Source organism: Rhinopithecus roxellana, chromosome 18 (assembly GCF_007565055.1).
Source record: "Rhinopithecus roxellana isolate Shanxi Qingling chromosome 18, ASM756505v1, whole genome shotgun sequence".
NCBI classification, from domain to species: domain Eukaryota; kingdom Metazoa; phylum Chordata; class Mammalia; order Primates; family Cercopithecidae; genus Rhinopithecus; species Rhinopithecus roxellana.
The window spans coordinates 71,438,135-71,458,076 of NC_044566.1; the positions used below are offsets into that span (position 1 = coordinate 71,438,135).

The 19,942-nt window shown below is 46.5% G+C and overlaps 1 protein-coding gene across 4 annotated transcripts in view; it reads right to left on the reverse strand.

Annotated features, from left to right (window-relative positions):
* Nucleotides 1-8,713, reverse strand: part of FLT1 (fms related tyrosine kinase 1) — a 198,852-nt gene extending 190,139 nt beyond the window's left edge. For 2 of the 4 annotated variants that reach the window (XM_010362355.2, XM_010362365.2), the window contains exon 1: nucleotides 8,337-8,712. In XM_010362355.2, the coding sequence (XP_010360657.2) occupies nucleotides 8,337-8,400 (64 nt within the window). In that variant the 5' untranslated portion in view covers nucleotides 8,401-8,712. Of the gene's footprint in view, nucleotides 1-8,336 lie in introns of all 4 variants that reach the window. The other 2 variants (XM_010362346.2, XM_030922464.1) reach the window with 2 other exon arrangements.
* Nucleotides 8,714-19,942: the final 11,229 nt, after the last annotated feature.

Here is a 19,942-nt window from a genome sequence, read left to right on the forward strand (position 1 = left end):
CAGATACGGAGGCCCGGTTGGAGAGGCAATTTTGCAGGCATACTGGAGGAAACCAGGGCTGGACCAAGGCATGGGGGTGCCCGGGACAGGCCAACAGTACGGTGTTTGCCAATATTTACATAGAGGAAAGACTGAGCGCTCCACAGCATAAGGCAGAGAAGGAGGACTATTGTTAGTCTAGACCAGCAATTCACTTCTGCTGCTAACGTACCTACCTCACTCGGCAACACAGTCCCGCTCTCCTCAGAAGGCAATTTAATCTAGACTCACTGATTCAATGCCCTGGCATTTGCTCTAAATATTCTTTCTTGCATACTCCACCAACACATACTCTTCCTGGCAGGAATTCTTGTCGTTTCTTCCACCTTGTCGTATGTCTAGTGATGGTTTAGTGCCTTTTACAGATTGGCATTTGGGCAGGTGCCTCCCATGTGGCCAGGCCTCTCAAACTAGCCCCTGGGCAGAGGTTCTCCAAGTATGATCTCTGGACCAGGCACAACAGCATCCCCTGGGAACTTGTTAGAAGAGCAAATTCTTGGCCCTACCCCAGGCCTACTGAATGAGAAACTCTGGGGTGGGGCCCAGCCAGCTAGTTTTGCAAGCCCACCAGGTGATTCTAATGTGTGATGAAATTTGAGATTCTTAACCTCAGCTCACCCAGGAGCTTTAAAATTACCTCTACCTAGGTCCCTCTCAGGAGTTCATGATTAAATTGGTCAGGGGTACAGCCAAGACCCGAGGATTTTTAAAAGCTCTCCAGATTATTCTAATGTAGAGCCCAGGCTGGGGACTGTGGCCCTAGAGAGAGGCAAAGGCTTTCACAGCGATCACTTGGCAGACTAATTCCTAATTAGGGTTTTGCTAAAGGTTGCCTTGAGTTTAAGTGGTTTTATATTTGTGTATAATAACAGCCAAGGCTTTTCATTTATGCTAGGTTCACCTCAGGCCTCTTTTAACAAAAGAATCTGATAATTGTTGTAGCTCTGCCTGTGTAGACCACATGGGTGGTTCTGTGGCTTGAGAGGAAATCCATTTGTGCCCCACCCGTTAAATAGAAGGATAGAAGCCCAGGCTGAGAAAAAGTGCCTGCGAGCACTGTGATAATCTGTGAAAAGGTAAAAGCATTTGTCAAGACTGGCAATGATGACAAGGAAGAATGTAAGTGCAAATACATTCAATTTCAAGCCAGTAAGAGGCACATGAAATGTGTGATCGGCGGCAGCACAATGCAGCAAGACAATGACACCTCCCTGACAACCAAAAATTCTGCAGGATATTTACCACTGCTGGTTTTTGCCACCAAGTCATTTTCTTTCAGAAGCAAAAGCCTCGTAGAACCTTATGGTTAAAACCTGGCTATTTAATGGCATCTTTACTATTTTCCACCAAATCCATATATTCCAGGACCTTAATCTCGCCACCCATGATTTGGTTAACCATGGTATTCTTCAAGACCACAACCTCTGTTTACTTTGATTACAAGTCTAAGCCAAGTACAAGATTTTGTAAAGAATTTTGAAGGAGGACACAGATGTCCCAGCAGAAGGCGGCACGAGACCAACATGGGAGCCAGAAGAGAGAGATTCCTGGCTGGCCCAGGTCTAGTCCCTTAGTCACACATGTCAAAGTTTATCACTAGGGTATTAGTGAAGAGGAAATGGGACCAGGCGTGGTGGCTCATGCCTGTAATCTCAGCACTTTGGGAGGTCGAGGCAGGTGGATCACTTGAGGCCATGAGTTCAAGACCAGCCTGGCCAACACGGCAAAACCCTGTGTCTACAAAAAATACAAAAAAATTAGCCAGGCATGGGGCACATGCCTGTAATCCCAGCTACTTGGGAGGCTGAGGCACAAGAATCATTTGAACCTGGGAGGTGGAGGTGGCAGTGAGCCAGGATTGCACCATTGCCCTCCAGCCTGGGCGGCGGAGCAAGACTCTGTCTGAAAAAATAAATAAATAAAAATAAAACGAAATGAACCCTGACACCAGAACTGACTTTGGATCCTTTACTAAAATCAAAGCTTCTCGATTTTTAATGAAAAAACAAACAAACACGTGGGGATTTTATTAAAGTATAGGCTCTGAGTCATCAAGTTCCCAGGGGATGCTGATGTTTCTGGACCTCGGAGCACAGAGTGAGAAGCATGTTTTGGAGTACGGTGTGGGCATGCACAGCATGGGCCAGTATGGGGGTGAGGATAGGGAGGCACCAGTTTGAGCCCAAGTCATGGGATTCCAATTTTTAAGAATATGTCTAACACCTAGTAGGGTGGTCCTGCCAGGAACCCATTTAAATGAAGCATTGAGGAGACCTCATCCTAAAGAAAGAGGAAGTTAGACAGACCAGTGTGGTCCTATAACCAATGCCCCTATTAAAACAGAGTTGGTTCTGACTGTGGCCAGACCTCTGTCGTTCAGGTATGCATCTCAGCCCAGCACCCAAGGACTTGGGTTTGAGTCTAAGAGAGGGCAAAAAAGTTAAACCCTAAAATCTGAGGACTCTGTTCTCTAAAAATTGCATCACACACTGCAGGACAAGGCTGAAGGGCTTAGCACCTCACCAACAGAGGCTAAGACAGGACTTCTGCAGTGACCAGAGCCTGGCTTTGGTGGCTCAGAGGCCCCAGTGAAGCATTGTGCCCACACAGGAGGGGAGGACACGAGATGGTTTCTCAGAGAGTCGAAGAGCATAGCTGATCTCATACATCTCAACTGCTCACTGAAGAGGACAAATATTATCTGTTGAGAATGGTTGCTGTAAGTAATCCGTTGTAAATGAGGCGAAGTGAACAGGCAGGAGCACATTACTATACTGGAATAAATTCATGGAATAAATTTGTATCTGAGATTGCGTCTTTGAAATGACAGTGTGGCTACATATTCATTAATGTACTCATTCATTCCAACACTTACCCAGAGTCTCTGTACAAGGCTTTCTATTAGGTACCAGCGGTCTGACAGCTAACACACGGGGTCTCTCCCAGAGAAAGGACGCAGGCACATAAAACCCTAACAATGCAAAGTGAGAATTACTGGAGGAGGGTACACCGCAGGGCTACAGGAGAGCAGAAGAAATGGCAAGTGCTGTCTGGGAGCTACAAGGAGGAGCTCCCAGAGAGCGTGATTACTGGGCTGGATCTTGCAAGTAGGGGAGGAGGAGACACAGAGGGAGGGAAAAGGTCTTGCAGGCAGACGAGCAGCATGAACACAGTGATGCAAGTGAAGGCGCCTCTGAAGAAGGGGGAGTAATTTGTTTGACTAGGGTAGAGTTTGTGTAGCTGGAACCCAGTGTGTATGTGTGGAGAGAAGAGGCGAGAGACAAAGCTAGTACCATAAGCCACAAGTATGTAAGCCACAGCTGTTCAGAAAAAGGATGCCAAGTGCTCGTAAGGAAAGTTAATCTTCTCATCAAATCTCTTGGCGTGCTACTAAGCAGCCATCATTTTGATTCTTAGTTTAAACCCCTTATGTGCTTTAAGAAAATAGAAGAAAACTTCATATTAAAAAGATGTCATTTTGAAAGAAATTTTAGCACTGTAATAATGATAGTCAATAAATATTTGAACATCTGTCTTCCGTTTAGGGAAGAGGAAATACACCAGTGAAGAAGAGATATTGTCTGTAAGCAGGAACATCAGGTTCTGTTCCTGGGCCTGCCACTAGCCAGCTGTTGACCTTGAAAAACAGCACTGGCCTCCTCTGGGCCGGTTTTCCCATCTCTGGCATGAGTAGATGAGGTCTATGAGGTTCCATCTAGCTTTTACAACGTGCGTGTGTGTCTGTGAGACAAGATCAAGTCCCTCAAAGAGCTCAAAACTGAGGAAAGGAGCAGCAATCAGAAATGGCTTTCAGGCATCCAGCTTTACCAAGACGGATGGGAAATCCCCAGGAATTCTTGACATCTCCCCACATCCGCCCCAGCGGCAATGCAGGAAATCTAGTCCACTATCTTCAGCAGACTCAGTGCAACTGTTTCCTTAATGAACCCCCCTGCAGCCCCGTGAGCTAAGTCAGAGGCTTTCTTTTCAAGCCCTCCCTCAAATACCCCATTCCTCCCATTTCCTTCCCTTCCCTCAATCTGGTATAAAATCCAGCAATTTAATCAGCAGCATGCAATTTCCACAGCACCCAAGAGTGCGAGGAACCACCAGTGATCCTGGAAAGCGTCTGGCAGAAGATCTTGTCATTTCTTACAAGCCTCTCCTGTAGATGAAGGCCAATGGAGCAGAATGGACTGTTCGGTTCTACCAAATTGCTTAAACCAAATGCAGCAGATGGTCTATGCTTTTAACTACTCACAGTAATATATTTTTACTTAAAAAAAAAAGTCTGATATGACTTCAGATGCCCTTCCTCCCCTACCTGCAATGACAAACGCACTGAAAAATGATGATATTTACTTAATACCCAACACACCCCTAACTGTGAGATCCAAACCAAGAACTGGACACTCCTGGTCTCTACTAACACCAGCAGGCTTCGCTTTTAACATTCACGTGCCAAGATAGCTTCTCTCGCTTTCTCTCCATTCTTATCCCCACCCACATACACATCTCAGTTTAAAGCACTACAGTAGCTACTTACTCTGTTATTTGTTCTTGTCTTGCCCAACTGCCCAAGCCAGGTCAAACATCAGCCATAACTCTGCTGTGTAGATTGCAACAGGCTGCATAATCTTCCTCAAGGACATTACATTATTTTGCTCAATATGAAACCATTTTTTTTGTAACACATCACTTTCAACTTCCATATTAAACAAATTTGAAGTAGATTTATAAATGTCTCAATCATTTTTGGAAAGAACAAAGTAATTAGTTTGTTTCTTAAAAGTCATGTAAAGTAGGCTCAATCTTAAATAAGGAGTTTAGTATCCCTGTTAAAATCTGGAAGTTTTTTAAAAAAGAATAAAGCCATTTTGAAGCAAATAAGTGTTAGTTTTTAAAATTCAAGAAATAAATAGGGGTTTAAAATGACTGCTATCCTTAGAAGAGTTAATGCAACTAGAGTTTTGAGGGAGCATCTACTTTATAGAGTTATACATTCTACTAGTAAAAAAAGTCCAAGAGAAAGATGACTGCTGGCTTGGGCATCCTCTACCAGCCCATCTCTTGCAAAACAGCCTACACAAGGCCAAACTGACAGGCTGTTTAGGTACATACTACTAGAGAAAAAGAAAGTTTAATGTGATTAGCAGGGGAAACCCAGTTCATCCTAACAGCTCCAGCATCAGTATGGTTTCTCATTCACTCTACATACAAATATAAATAAGGTGGGGAAGAGAAAAAGAGAAAGACAGACACAGTGTTCAGGCCATTTCTTGGAATCATCAATTGAATTTTGGAGTCAGAAAAGGGCCTTAGAAATCAACCACCTATTCTAACGTCTTCATTTTACATACGAAAGCAAAGTACCCATTTGGTGATCATTAGAAAAGAAACCAGATAGCCTATTATAGAATTTCTAACAGGGAAATTAAAAAAATGGAACAAAGTGATAAAACATAAAGTAAAAATATTTGAGAAACTGGAGTAAGTAGTCACCTACAGTTCATTCGTAACATGATGCATCAGTTGGAAAACTATGTAGGCTGCCAAAGCTCCTAAATAATTAGTATTTCGAATATGCAATTTAGACCAAAAAACAGTGCAGCTTCATAAAACCTTGGAGAAAACAACAAAAATTGTTACAAAAAATTAACTTTAAGAGATTTATTACATTCAATTTGAAATAGGTATTTTCATGTACACATTAATATTATTAATGTGGACTTCCTTCACAAAATTCACGATTTCAGTATTTCCACTTAGTTACAGTAAATTGTAAATGTTAGCTGTTCAAGAACTCAAGAAAAATGAGGACAAAGAAAAAGATCTGTAGCTTTCATCCAGGCTGTGATACCTTAAAAGTAGGAAATGAGACTCAGAGCTGGAGAAAGAGTACTGGTATCCTTTACAGAGAAAGAGCAATAGAGAGGACTTGAAAGTATCTGAATTATTAGCATCTTTTTATTTCCCAGAAGATCTGGAAGAGGTAAATAAACTCTTTAGAGGGGAAAGGCATGATCTTTTTGTATTACTGAGCCTCTGGTTATTTTACATTCAATGCATGTGCACACCAGGCATGCACACACACACAATATTAATAGCTGATAAGTATTCAAAGATTACATAGCACCTGAAGGAAAGCAGACCCAGGTTCATAATGATGCAAGAGAACTCTGCAGGGCGGAAATGTGGCTTCTTACTAGACATTGCTTCCCGGATATGCAGCCCCTCAGTTGAGCATGAAAGCCCTGATGCAGTTTGTAAAGTAGGTGGTAGCTGATTGTTTTACTGTGAGATGCTTGTTAACCAGACAGAGAAACTATGGGTTTTCAAAAGCACCCATGCTGCAGACTGAGCTAACATGAGCTAACAGACTATTCTGTTAACTGTCAGGTAAAGAGGTTCTCACCTTGCCAGTGTTAGTCCTTTCTTCCAAAAAAGGGCAAAAAAAAAAAAAAAAAAAAAAAAAAAAATCAGAGTTCGAAAACTGCTGCCCCATTTCAGTAAATTATAATCTAAGAAAAATCACAAGAGGATCCCAATCACGTTTCTGTCAAGTTTCCACCGATCTAAGATGGTCCCAATTACAAACAAAACGATGCTTCACTAAAGTCAGCATGTTTTTGAAATAAAGATATATCTATGTGAAGTAGAAAAACTAATAAATCACGTATTTTTCCCTCCATAATTTTAGATTCATGTAATTTACCTAGATTTATCTTTACATAATAGAGTGAGGTATTTAAATTCTCTAAGCAATTATATTTTAATACAAGTGACTTTTCAAAACAAAAAAAATGTATTTGTGAAATAGAAAATACAACATTTTATTTAATATGGTTATGTTAGCATCTTTCCCAACCTACAGTGAGTTCTCCGAAGTTACTACTTCGCCCTGTCTCCGGGTTTAGTAGTTTCACCAATCTAATTGGAACTATTACTTGTTACTTGGAAACTGACGGTCTAGTTAGTCTTCTCACTGAGAAAGAATATTTAACTATTACTGTTTTTTTGGGTTTAACAAGCTTTCTTTTTTTGTGGTGGTGGTTTTAATATGCTCCATCTTATTGACTTTTCCTCCCGGGAATCATTGCAATGATTTATTTTATACTACTGTATTTTATTTCATATTTTACCTTTTCTCCACGATGCTTAAAAGAAAGGCGTTCCGAAATCTGGCTCTCTGCGCCCAGGGGAACAAGGCACAAGGCTCCGCCACTCAGCCCCACTGAGCAGAGACTGCGAGTCCGAACCCTCAAGTTCCTTGGGGCTTTGACTCCTCGATGGCGGCGGTCTAACTGCTGGTAAAACCCCCAGCCCCTGACGGTTCCACCGCCCGTCTCCCAAACGCCCAGCGAAGGCTGACTTAGGTGGCGGGCGGACCTCACCGATTCCTCAAACTGCATGGTTTGGTCAAAATCGCCCGCCCTCTCTTCGCTGGGATTTTAAAGGCTAGGCTTGTAAGTCAGTAACTTAACAGTATTTGGGCCCTGGGCTGCCCTCGTCGGTCAGGGTCACTGATGTCGGCGACACGGGCTGGACCGCGCACCCCGCCTGCTCCCGGCAGAGGCCCCACCCGGGTGGCTGAGCGCAGCGCACTGGGGCCCCGCGGTCCGCGCGCGGCTGGGAGGAGCGGGCGCTCACCGCGCGTTCCCCGGGACAGTCCGGCTCGGGGGCCCAAGCGGGTCATGAGATGCCGGCGCTGGCCCTCTCCTGAGTTCCTCCTGCTCCCCGCAGGCACGCGTCTCCTCCAAATCGGCTCCCCTCCTTCACTCTCGTGGCGCGAGGTCGCGACCAGTGCCCCATATCACCAACGCCCCGGCCTCAGCCCAGCCTCGGGCAGCCTGGCAGGCATTCAGGAGCCTCTGCTCCCGGCTCCGGGCGACCCCGTGTATCTGCGCCAGGCCGCCTGGGAGCGGGCTCTGGGTGCCAGGCAGGTCCAGGTGCGTGGGGCTCCTAGTCCCCGGGGCCTCAGCAGTGAGACCCCAACCCGACAGCTGGATAAGGGATCGGCAACGCTGTCGCAGACAGACAGCCCCAGCGCGGACCCCGTCTGAGCGCTGATGCTCGCGGGTCCAGGCCAGCCACTCCCCGAGGCGCTCCCTCGGAAAAACGGCGCAGCGGCCCCAAGCGTGCCCGCTGCAACTAGTGTCCCAGGTTCTCGCCGTAGCCAGCTTCTCGGGGCTGCAGCCCTGTCTCCCCGCGTGCACCCCGCCCTGGCCTATGAGGCTCTGCCCTCCGGCCGCCCCATCGCAGCCCGCCTCAGGCCCCGGCCCCCGGCCGCGCCTCACCTGTGAGAAGCAGACAGCCTAGCAGCGCGCACAGCAGGACCCCGGTGTCCCAGCAGAAGACCATGGTGAGTGCGACGCGGCCTGCTCGCCCAGTGCCCGCGCTCCCCGCGGCCAACGACCTGGCCGCCCAAGTCCTTCCTCTCGTTCTCCGCCGCCGCCGGACCCGCGCCCCGAGCGCCCGTCTCGCGGCTCCAGCCAGGAGACAACCACTACCCTGGGTAATCCTCGCCGCCAGGCGCCCGCTGGCCGCTGCGCCTGAGTCCCGGAGCCCACTCCGAGCCGCCGCCGCTGCTTGGGAGGAGCGGAGAAGAGTGTCCGCCTGGCGCGCTCCGAGCCTCCCGCGGACCTCGATGAAGAGGAGCCGAGGGCGGGGGCGATTTATAACCTTTCCACAGCCCACTTCCTACCCCGGCACCTCCTTCTGGTGACGTCAAGGGGTCCCCCACCCCTCATCCGCCTCCCCACCTACCCTCTTCTTCCTCCCAAGCTCGCTTCCCTGCGGCTGCGGAGAGGGGCGGGGGCCGACGAGGGCGGGTGGCCCGGGGCCCAGCGCGCGTGGGGAGGTGCTGGCGACGCGGGCCCGGGAGCGCGGCCCCGGCAGGTTCAGGGTCTTTGCTCCGCGCCCTCTTGCCCTTGCCCCTCCTCCTGCCCATCGCACTCAGGAAATCCTTGCAGACTCCCTCCACCCGGCTTACTCAGCTCTGGGGGCCGCCCGAAACTGGGGAGGGGACAAGGCTGAAGCTCCGCCGCCCGGCCCTAGGGGCGGAAAGTCCGATCCAAGGGAAGCTGGCCGCGCCTCCGCGACGGTGTTTTTGGCACCGAGGACTGAGGCGCAGTCCGGCTGTCTCCCTTTGCCTGCTCTTCCCGCGCTGTCCCGCCGCTTCTGACCCCGTCAGACTGTCCCGAGAAGTCTAGGAAGGCACCAGAGACCCTCGGCACAAGGCACTGAACCTGGAGCGCCCGAGGGGAACTGACGCTTGCCTGGCACCTTTGGGAAGACTGCGAAACAGCTCAGGTCCCAGGGGAGCGCGTCCGTGTCTTTTTCGGCCGCATTGATGCACCCGCCCAAGTCATTTCCTCAATCTTCTGCTTCCTAGAAGCAAAACAAGGAATAACATTATGATACCTTTAAAAAGCTGAGGCGTGAGGCTGCTCGTGCAACTTGGAAGCGCACAGCACTTGCACTTTATTTCCTCAATGCTCGAAAAAGAAATCCTTCTGGTGGCAGCCTGCTACTCAAGATGAGTGACTCTGACCACAACCGAGTGAAATTAACTTGAGGCACTAGATCATTTGCTATGACACTAATTCCACGTTTTTCCTCAATTATGTTTCCATTACCTCAAAGGCTGAAATCGTCCTGGGCTGCACGGAGCAGCCCAGTCTTGTCTCTGTAAATACCGCAGATTTGAAAAATAGTCCTATTGGAACCCGTCAGAGGGACATAGTACAAGGGGCTGTGATGGCACTTGAACGGAGCCAGCGACTCTTCCTGAAGGACTGGACTACCTCCCCGCCTGGGAAGGTTGGGCAACCCGAAGTTGCCACACTTCTGGGCTGCACACCAAGGAGAGGCCCCGGCCACTCCACACAGGAAATGCACGTCTGGGCACCTGGAGGCGCAGGACTTGAGCCACTAACTGTCCCTGGATCCCTTCTGGTTCAGAGGCAAGGAAGACTGCCGGAGCCATTGCTTACCTGCTGGCTTCACCAGCCCTTTCTATTTTTCCAGTTCTCCTCACCACTCTCCCTGGCGCCTTTCTCTGCCTCCCGCACCCGTGCGTCCTCTAAAACCCACAGCATCATTCCACAGAACAGCTGGAAACTTGACAGCTGATCCTTCTCCTCACTGGTCCCCCAGCCCAGAACACAGCCTGGGACATAGGTGCAGAGCCACAGTGCCTGTTGGTCTCACCTGAGAGCTGCTTGTCACTCCTACACCCTCTTTCAAGGAGAAGCTGTCAGCATTGTCCTTCTGCAGCATTCAGCAGGGGCCAGGCTTTGGGTTAGGGCTGAAAACACTGATGGAGAGCCATCATCCTTGCCTTCTAAAGGGCTTGGACTGTGATAAGGAGGTGGACACTTGAAGAGGCTGCAATGCAGGACCGGCATTCCAGTGCTGGAGGGGTGTTGAGTCCTCCATCTGCTCAAAGAAGAAAAGGCATATTTATTGGCAGGGAAAACCCAAGGAGGGCTTCTCAGGAGAGACGTTCACTTGACTCTGGGTGAAAGTGGTCCATAGTACCATGTACAAAGGTTTAATTTGCTTATACATTTTTTCAAATGCCATTTTGATGTCTTTCACTCATAGACACATTTTCCAAACCTGCTGCCAGCAATGAATCTACATTGTGTCTGTAAAGCCAGAACAGGTATTTGACGGACAGCTGAAGCAATCTTTATAATCTAAGATGCTAATCAATGATATTAATATGTTGCTCAATTATTTAAGGTTAATAGAGTCACAGTCAAATCTAAGATTTACATGAAAACCATGCTGCAGTTAAGGGTGGGCTTCCACATTTCCCAACTGCTCTTTTGAAAAGTTGCTTTTAATTAGAGTCACCAATTTATTGACTATGACTTCTTTGTTAGTTGCATTAGCTTTCTCACAAAGATTTCAAAAATGCTACAAATTGTTACAAGGGTCTGTTCCTGATTTCATTTTAGCTTAGATACGGGGAATAAAGGTATAGCTCCCAGTCCTCTCCCCGAAAGAGATAATACCTTTGAATGAAAACAGGCTACAGCACTCTCCTAACTAAATCACTAATGAAAGAGGTTTTATAGATAATACTGATGGAGAAGATCGAATTCAACACGGCTGGTGGGTATAAAAAGCTATTGAAGTAGACAATCTGCTTGCTTCCTGCTCACATACAAAAGAACATTTCATCTCCTGTTTGGTTAGCAAAACCAGACACTTCTCTCTTGTTATCAGCTACAAACATTCTCTTGAGGTTTCTTTCTCACCCCTATTCAGAAGCACACTGTTGCTAAATCCATCAGCTTTAATATTCGAGACTGAATAAGGGTGTTGGAGCACCAGTGTGAGAGACAGGAGGGAGCCTGGGTTCTCACCTTCCTCCAAAAACCAAGCGTGGAGCTGATCAGCTACAGTCACTGAGGATCAGTCAGGAATTTCTTTCTCACTTGGGTTAGGTTGCTTGATACAAAAGGAAAAAATACTCTATGGGTATACTCTGCATAATGCAAATATGTATGATTGAATACAAGAACCAGATGATCTCATAAAACCTTTCTGTGTTATATTTTAAAAAGCTTCACAGTACATATCCTCCGGACAGTTCAGGCTCCTTGGTCTAAAAAGCACACACTCCCAAATCTCTGCTAACAAGTTCTGTGGAGTTCACCAGGTGGGCACATGCATGATTTTACTTATCAGATGCTGATGACTCCATTGGCTCAAAAGTCATGCTATGGGAAGCTTCCACTGTGACTGAAATGCCCCCATTTTCAAAGAACGTAAACATCTGGTACTGGGTTTAAAAGCCATTCAACCCATCTACTGAGTCAATTCGTGGATTTCCTCTTCAATGCTCTAATATCGCCGCATGAAAATTTATTGAACACGTAAAAACACCTCTTGTGCCGTGGGCACCTTGTCTCCAGCCTTAACATCCACGTCCCTTTGGTTACCCTTCAGCTGACACGCTCCAGAAATTCCATCTAGCTCAGCTTACAAGGCTCCAGCATATCAGTGTCCCTGAAGGTGACACGCTCAGGATTGAAAATGCAGCACAACTATCATTTCCCTCCTCCTAGAGGTAGTTTTTCTTTCAGGCAGAGAGAAAAGCCTGTGGGAAGGACCAGTGGGAGCGAGGAAGGAAAATCGTTCAGGTGGGAAGAGCAGCGTGGAGAAGGAAGCACAGGGGACAGTCCCCTCCTGGAGATGAGGCCAGTGCCACCGAGAGCAGGGTGGCACTGCACTGGTGGCACCTCAGGGGCCACTGGCCTGGGCTCCCTGGCTCCTCCTGTTCCTGCTACTCATGCTCCTGTCTGCTCCTGACTACCTTCTCCCTCGCATGGGTGGGCACTGCTGCTGTTTATAAGATCGTCATTGGCTTTACTTGGAATTCTGCCTGCTTTTTGAGGCTCTGCCTCCCAGCGCTGGACTCCTGGTTCGCCTGCTCCTCCTGCTCCTCCCGCTCCTCCCAGGGGCTGCTACAGAGAGAACTTGCTTCTCTTCCTGGGACCTAAGATCAAAGGAGCCTTTTCTGTCAGTGCCTTCATACCTTGAACTCTTCCGGAACTTACTCCTGGTTAAAGCCCCAAGGCTTTCTCACGAGAGCTGCTATCTGGTTGCCCTTGTGCAGCCGCCACTTGGGTTGACTCAGGCTGCAGACCCTGTGCATGTTGTTTAAGCCTCTTGTTTGTTTTAGTCTGCCTTTCTGGCCCGGCGAAGTCTTTCTGGTCTCTGCCATCCTGTGGACTTTCTACAGCTCCTGCTTCAAATGATCCACAGATATGGTAAACGTGCCTTCTGGGTCATCGTCAAAATCACTGACGAGGACAAAGCTGAGTGAGTGAGTGAATGAATGAATGGATGGATGGATGAAAGTAGAGATCTGTGGAGGTTGAATAAACCAAGGAAGGACTCCAGTTATTCCTTTGTGTCATTATCTCTAGCTGTATGTTTACCAAAGGAGGCTGCATATGAACTCATTCACATTTACTATGTCATTATTTAGGAATAATTGATGGTCCTAGCAAGAGGAAATAAGACAGGTAGGTTTTATTGAAGGCATACTAGAAAAGTTGAAAGAAAAAAAAAAAAAAAAACCCCAGGCTGGGATAGTTGGAGAAGCACGGGGCAGGGGAAGCGGCAAATCAGAGAAGCAAATACGGCCTAAAGGAAAAGTGGCCAATTAGAGAAATCTCGAGGAAAGACCTCTAATCAGTATCGCTACCATGTTGCCTAAGGTCGGTTGTATCTCAGCACTTAACTGCCAGCCATTGACTTTTCCCTTTACTCTTTTTCCTGTTTTATTACTTTTAATATACTCACAGTCATTAAATATAACATTTTGGAAAGATTAAAAGAAGGGAAGGTCTGGAGGATGAGTCATAATTCCATCATCTCAGCAGAGCCACTGTGATCACTGTGGTGTATTTCATTCGAGCCTTTTCCATACAGACGGCTTTTATCTTTCCATGTTTCTATAGAGCCTTCATAACTGTTGTAGCTAATAGCCGCAAACTATTATCCTCTTGCTAGACATTCCAGTTTCTGCATTGCAAATAATTCCAAAATAATCTTAATTTGACACTGGAATGTTTTTAGTCAGATGTACACACGCACATGCACACTCATCAATATCCCTGCTTTACTTAAAACCCTACCAGCTTAGTCCACCAGTGACCTGGCTGAGCAGTGGAAGGAAACAACTCATGGCAGGGTGCATGATCCAGGAAATGTATCCCTTCATTCAGCAATGCCATGCTAATTCGATTGAAAATAATAACATAGGAGATATAATTATTCCCCTAGAAGACCTTGCACTCTATTAGAGAAGGCCAGGCTTCCATGAAATATTAGGAAACATTTCTAAGGCAATTAAAGGCAAGATACAGTTATGAGTTCTGAAAGGAATCATTAGTTACTGCATTGGGAAATGGCTTTGAAGGTAGTAACAGTTTATATCAGCAGAGAAGAGAAGGCATTCCGGAAAGACAGAGCAGGTAATAAAACCAATCAACTGTGGGAGAGGCCAGTGAAGGGTGGAGGCGTTGGGAACAGGGAGGCTGAGTTTTCACAGGTAAGGTGGAGGCCTGGCCGTTTGCTAGATACTCACGTGTGTTTCATTCTGTCAGTATAGGAAAGGGTGGCTTTAGGATGGTTAGACTGGCCAATAGTGGGTTACAAGGGAATGAGACTGGAAGGAAATGAATAAACCGTTAAATAAATTCATGAAGGAAAAAGCAAATCTGTTAAGAAGTAATAGAATAGGGCTGGTACCATGAGGGGAAGGGGAGGGTGCAGGGTGGCTCTGGTTAGCAGTTCAGGGAAGGGATGTAGAAATAATTGAGTTTGGGGTTGAGGTGAGGGAGAAGGAAAAGACCAGGAGAACTTCAGGGTTCCCGGGAGGACTCTAAGGAAGTCAGGCACTGGCTGATGGGGACGTTGCGGGAGATGGCTGGAGAGGAGGCAGGAGGACTTAGTTTTAGCCGTTTTGGGGTGAGTGGGCAATTGAAAGCAACTGACTTTATTGTCAGGCAGGAGCCAAGGCAGAGTTTAAAGGGATGGCGTACTGGGTGTGGTGGTGTGTGCCTGTAGTCCCAGCTGCCTGAGAGGTCTAGATGGGAGGATTGCTTGAGTCAGGAGTCCAAGATGAGCCTGGGCAACACAGCAAGACCCTGCCTCTAAAATAAATAAATAAATAAATAAATAAATATTTAAAAAGACAACAGGATAGTGTGGCTCAGGTCTAAACATTTTAAGGAAGTAGCAATTCAACAGGTAGTGCTATATCCTGACTTCACATGTCATATATCTGTTATAAGTTTACATGTAACATACATGTCATATCTATATAAGACAAAAATCACATATATTTGAGATAGCTAGCCTGAGTTTTCTGTAATGGCTAGGCTCTGACCAGGCTGTTTAATTTCCGCCTCTGAGGAAGGAGGGGTGCCTAGCAGAGTACTCCAGTTTTAGCCTTCTTCAAAAGTTCCCGAACTCCAGACACACCCTCAGGGCAGATCTGCTGGCGACTTCGGTGGAAGACCAGCCCTTTCCTTCCTGTGTCTCTTCCAGGCTCCTCCTGGACGCACTTGTCATGAGCAGCGGCAGCAGTCACGGAGCAGCCAGCCTCACTCTGCCCTGGACCACGGGCCATCTGCCCAGCAGTCAGCCAGGCCTGCAGAAACACAGCTCTGTTGCCCTCTTGGAGGCAAGCCCAGCATTTGTAAGAAAATTAGATCCCCAAGCTCAACCAAACCTACTGTGGGGGGAAGAATTGCGTATCACCATTGACTTTAGATTTTTCTGTTGAAAAAATAATAATCTATAAAAATAAGCCCCAGCTATACCATTAGTGTGGGTTTTCTTGCTGAAATTTGAAACCCAGCCAAATAATAGTTTATTATTTAATTAAAATTCCCTTTCTTCACATGCTGAAGTAATCCCAAAGTGATAAAATGACCCAGATTTGCTTCAAAATCATCCAAGACCCCAATATCACCGATTTTATCTTTACAAATTATATGAATGTATTAAATTTTCACATATACCACAAAAATATGTACATTTCCTATGCATCAATTTAAAAAATTATCCAAGAGGAGTAAAGATGAAACATGATAGGCCATGTATTGATAATGCTGAAGCATACATAATTTATGAACATTTCTTTCCTCTTATGTATATGCTTACAATTTTTTCAGAGCAAAAGTTAATTTTCTTTTCTAGTCGGAAATTGAAAATGCGAACTATTGGTCCAAAGTAAATTTCAGGATCTGAGCCTGAGGCTACAGAGAAAAGGAGGGATAATGAATGTAACCTGTTGACCAGAGCTTTGGTTTCACTGATAGGAAGACATATGTCCTCCCTGTGAGTTTCTAGCAAATTCTGTGTGAGTGTGATGAAAAGGCATGAAGAGGTATAAAGCAATTGCAGAGGAAACAAATCCTACTGTTACAAATCCAGTTGATGTGGAAAGTCTGCTGCAGAAAGAAGTAGCATGGAGAAATAAAAACCAGATAAAAAATGCAGCAGAAGAAAAAGAACAAGAAAACCCTTTAAAAGGAAAAATCCAGAAAATTACTATCTATATGATGGAGAGGAGGAAAATAAATCACTTTTCTTTTTCATTTTATTTATTGAAAATTAAATAAATTCCTTTAAAAATCCCTTTTCTTCTCCATGTTATTTGTTTGAAAATTATGGCTGGAGATCATTAAGTAGAGAAAACGAAATTTGGGGTGAGAGGATAAAAACCCATGCTGCATCATCTAATGATATTATTAAAAAGGACTTTAAAAACTATGTTTTTAAAACAAAACAAAACAAACATGATTTGTTGGCAAGCATTCTAGGCAATTTTGGGAACAGGAAGATAATATTGCAAGACCATTAGCCATTTTTTTTCTAGAATTTATGCAGAAGTCCTCATAATTGGACAAGGAAAGAAATTCAGAAGATTGATTGGTAAAGATAAACACAAAATCATACAATCTTAGTGTGCAAGTGGACCTTATAGATCTAGTCCAATCACATGATCTTGCTTTGAGGAAGGAGGCAGCGAGGTGATGTGCTTGGCCAGTCACACCTGAATCAGAATGTAGGGGTAACCCTTGACCTTCTCAGGCCATCGCTGAGACTTCTGCCCGCACAATCCTCATACCTTCTGGCCTCTTCACAGAAGGAGAGAGCCTAAAGATGCATTGCTCTGTTCTCTGGATCCCTGTGAGATGATCTCATCAGTCAGTGAAAGGCAGGCAGGATTTGCCTGCAGGTCAGCTCAGAACTTATTCAGGTCAAGATTGCCACCTTTGTGCCCAGGGTCGCTTGCACCCAGAAAGCAACATAGAGCAGAGGGCAAAAAACTTCTACTGCCAAAGTGGGTCTGTGCACAGCTCCTAGGTCAACCTGCCGGGGGTTCAAATCTTGACTCTGCCTCTTGCAGGATATCTGACCTTGGGCGAGTCACCTAATGTCTGTGGGCTCTAGTCTCTTAATCTCCAAAGCAGGGATGATGATAGAATAGTAGGGTTGTTGTGAGGATTAAAGGAAGAATCCAGAAAAGCATTTATAATAATGTCTGGACCAAACTAAGCACTGGATAAGTGTTAAGTATGATTACATGAGTAATGTTTGCCATATGCCTCCTGCATGCTGCCTGACTAATCCCCCAGAACTTATCCCCATGGGTTAGCTGTACTTCTGCCCTCAAATTCCAGGCCTCTGATGGGATTGGGCCTTGGATGGGCACCAGCACACCATGTACATTTACTCGAGACTGAACCCTTTCTTCCTTCCCCTCAGGCATCGTTTGAGACCCTACCTCCTGTCTGACTTCAAGTGTTCCCTGATGGTTAAAGCCAGCCTCTGGGTGCCAGGCCCATTCTCTGGACTGGAAGCCCTCAGATGCCTGTTTGTGGGACTCTGCCCCTGGGTAACTGTTGGATTGCATGGCTATTACTGCAGGGCAGCTCATTGCTGTCTTGTTCCCCTGCTCCCTTGCTTCTCCATCCTGCCCCAGTCCAGTTGCTCATCTCCTCTCTCTACCAGCCTCTGCTGCCAAATCCTAGCACAAAATCCTTAGCTCTGTGTAAGAACCCCCCTGGCTCCTTAATTAAAACAAAAACCTTGATCTGCCAAGGTTGGTCTCAGAGGGAGGAGCTCATCTTGGTGAAGACCTCTCTGTCCCCCTCTTGTCCTGACATCTCCTCGCCTTGGGTAGCCCAGCAATCACTCCTGCCCCTGGAGACTGGTCTTCAGGGCTCCATGGTGCCTTACGGGGTTTCCCACATGTGGACAACTGCTTCCCTGAGCTTCCATCAGCATCCCCGGGATAGCTGGAACCTTCATCAGGACCCAGCTAAAGGCTCAGGCAACACAACAGCAGAGATGGCGCATCCTGTCCAGAGTCCACTTGAGGTTCTCCTCCTGCTTCTGTCTTGAGCACTACCCTTCCCTTTTCCATCAAACTGCATGATCTGCTTGAGCTCCAGAACCAGGAAGAATCCACAGGTATGGGCTTCAGTAAAAAAGCTGGAGGAGGTGGAAGCTGACAGGCTGCTGGCCTGTCTAGGCCTTTTCTGGCTACCAATCCCCACTGCCTGGCTGGACAAGCCACGGCTCATTTTTGTCTTGGCTTATTTTGTACTTTGCACTTAAAATGCTATCCTATTTTTTTAAAAAATGATGGTGGAAAAGGAAAAGGTAGGAATCCTGTGATTTCAGTATCTAGAAAGAACAGCAGTTATAATTAACAACCAGTGAAAATACAGTTCCAGTTTAGAAAAGCCCCCAAAACCTGTTCCTTATAAATAAAAAAAGAAGCCCCCAAATATTAAAGTGATTGCTTTTCTTCTACAGTCTCAGTGCCCGGTCTTGCAAGTGAAGAGTCACTATTTATTGATTTTTTAGAGACAGGGTCTTGCCCTGTCACATAGGCTGGAGTACAGTGGTACAATCATAGCTCACTGCATCCTTGCACTTCAGGGCTCAAGCAATCCTCCCACCTCAGCCTCCCGAGTTGCTGGAACTACAGGTGTGTGCCACCACACCCAGCTAATTTATTATTTTTCATAGAGATGGGGTCTCACTATGTTGCCCAGGCTGGTCTCAAGCTCCTGGCCTCAGGCGATCCTCCTGCTTCAGCGTCCCAAAGTGCTGAGATTACAGACATCACCACATCCAGCCAAGAGTCACTTAAACGTGTATTTTTTGTTACCTATGGTATTTTTTTAATCCTTAATAGTGTGACATGATTTGAAGAGCCTGACCACATCTAAAAATTGGGAAGTTTGCAACAGGCCATCAGGAGTACCTTTAGCTTAAAAGACTCCTCTAGGTCCTGGAAGGAAACTTTCAGGCTGTTGGTCTGATCCCCTGACACTAAAATTAAGACTTGGGCCACAAAGGAAGGAGATAAGGACCTCAGCCCCAGGAGGAAGGTATATTAAGAAGTCAGGAAATTCACCCAGCTCAGAGCCAAGGGCAGGCAGTGCAGCCTGGAGGTGGGGTAAGAGAGGGGCCTATTATTGTGCTGTTCAGCCTCGGAGCTTCCTGCCTCAACACATGCCTGCTTGACGCTCCTCAGGGAGTGTTGTAAGACTGAAAGCGCAGACTTCCTGGAGCACCCACGAGCGTTAGAACACTCAAGCAAGAGTTGAAACTGGAATTCAGGTCTGGAATCCAGCCTGGAATCCAGGTCCACTAGGGTATCCAAAGGAGCTGTCATCGTCTGCTCATGCTGGGACCTGCACTTGCGCCCAGAACACCCTGACAATTTCTGTCGGACTGTTCAACTCTCACCTACCGTGTGTGAGTGTGGGCCCAAGTGCCCTGTGCCCAGGAAGTCTTTCCTGAGCCCTCTGGCCAACCAGACCCTTCTCTCCTCTGGAATGTACAGTTCTGAATTTTTATCTTGTACTTCTTTGTATAGAAACTGTAGGGAACAGCCTGGGCAACATACTGAGACCCTGTCTCTACAAAGAAATTTTAAAAATTAGCCAGGGATGGTGGCACCCACCTGTAGTCCTAGCTACTCGGGAGGCTGAGTCAGGAGGATGACTTGAGCCGAGGAGGTTGAGGCTGCAGTGAGCTATGACTGTGCCACTGCACTCCAGCCTGGGCAACAGAGCAAGACCCTGTCTCTAAATAAATAAATATGAAAAAGAAAACTGTAGGGAACTGCAAGGAGATCTTTTGTCATTCAACTGCTTGTTTAAAAAGCAAATGTAATGGTGAATATACCAGTTAGGAATGCTTTTGGTTGCAAGAAACAGTACACCTGACTAACCGCAACTTAAGCAATAAAGACAAAATTTAATAATCTCACATAGTAAGGGGTCTGCAGAAGGCAGTTTCAGGTAGAATGAGGCAATTTCACAGTGTGCTGAAATGGCCAAGC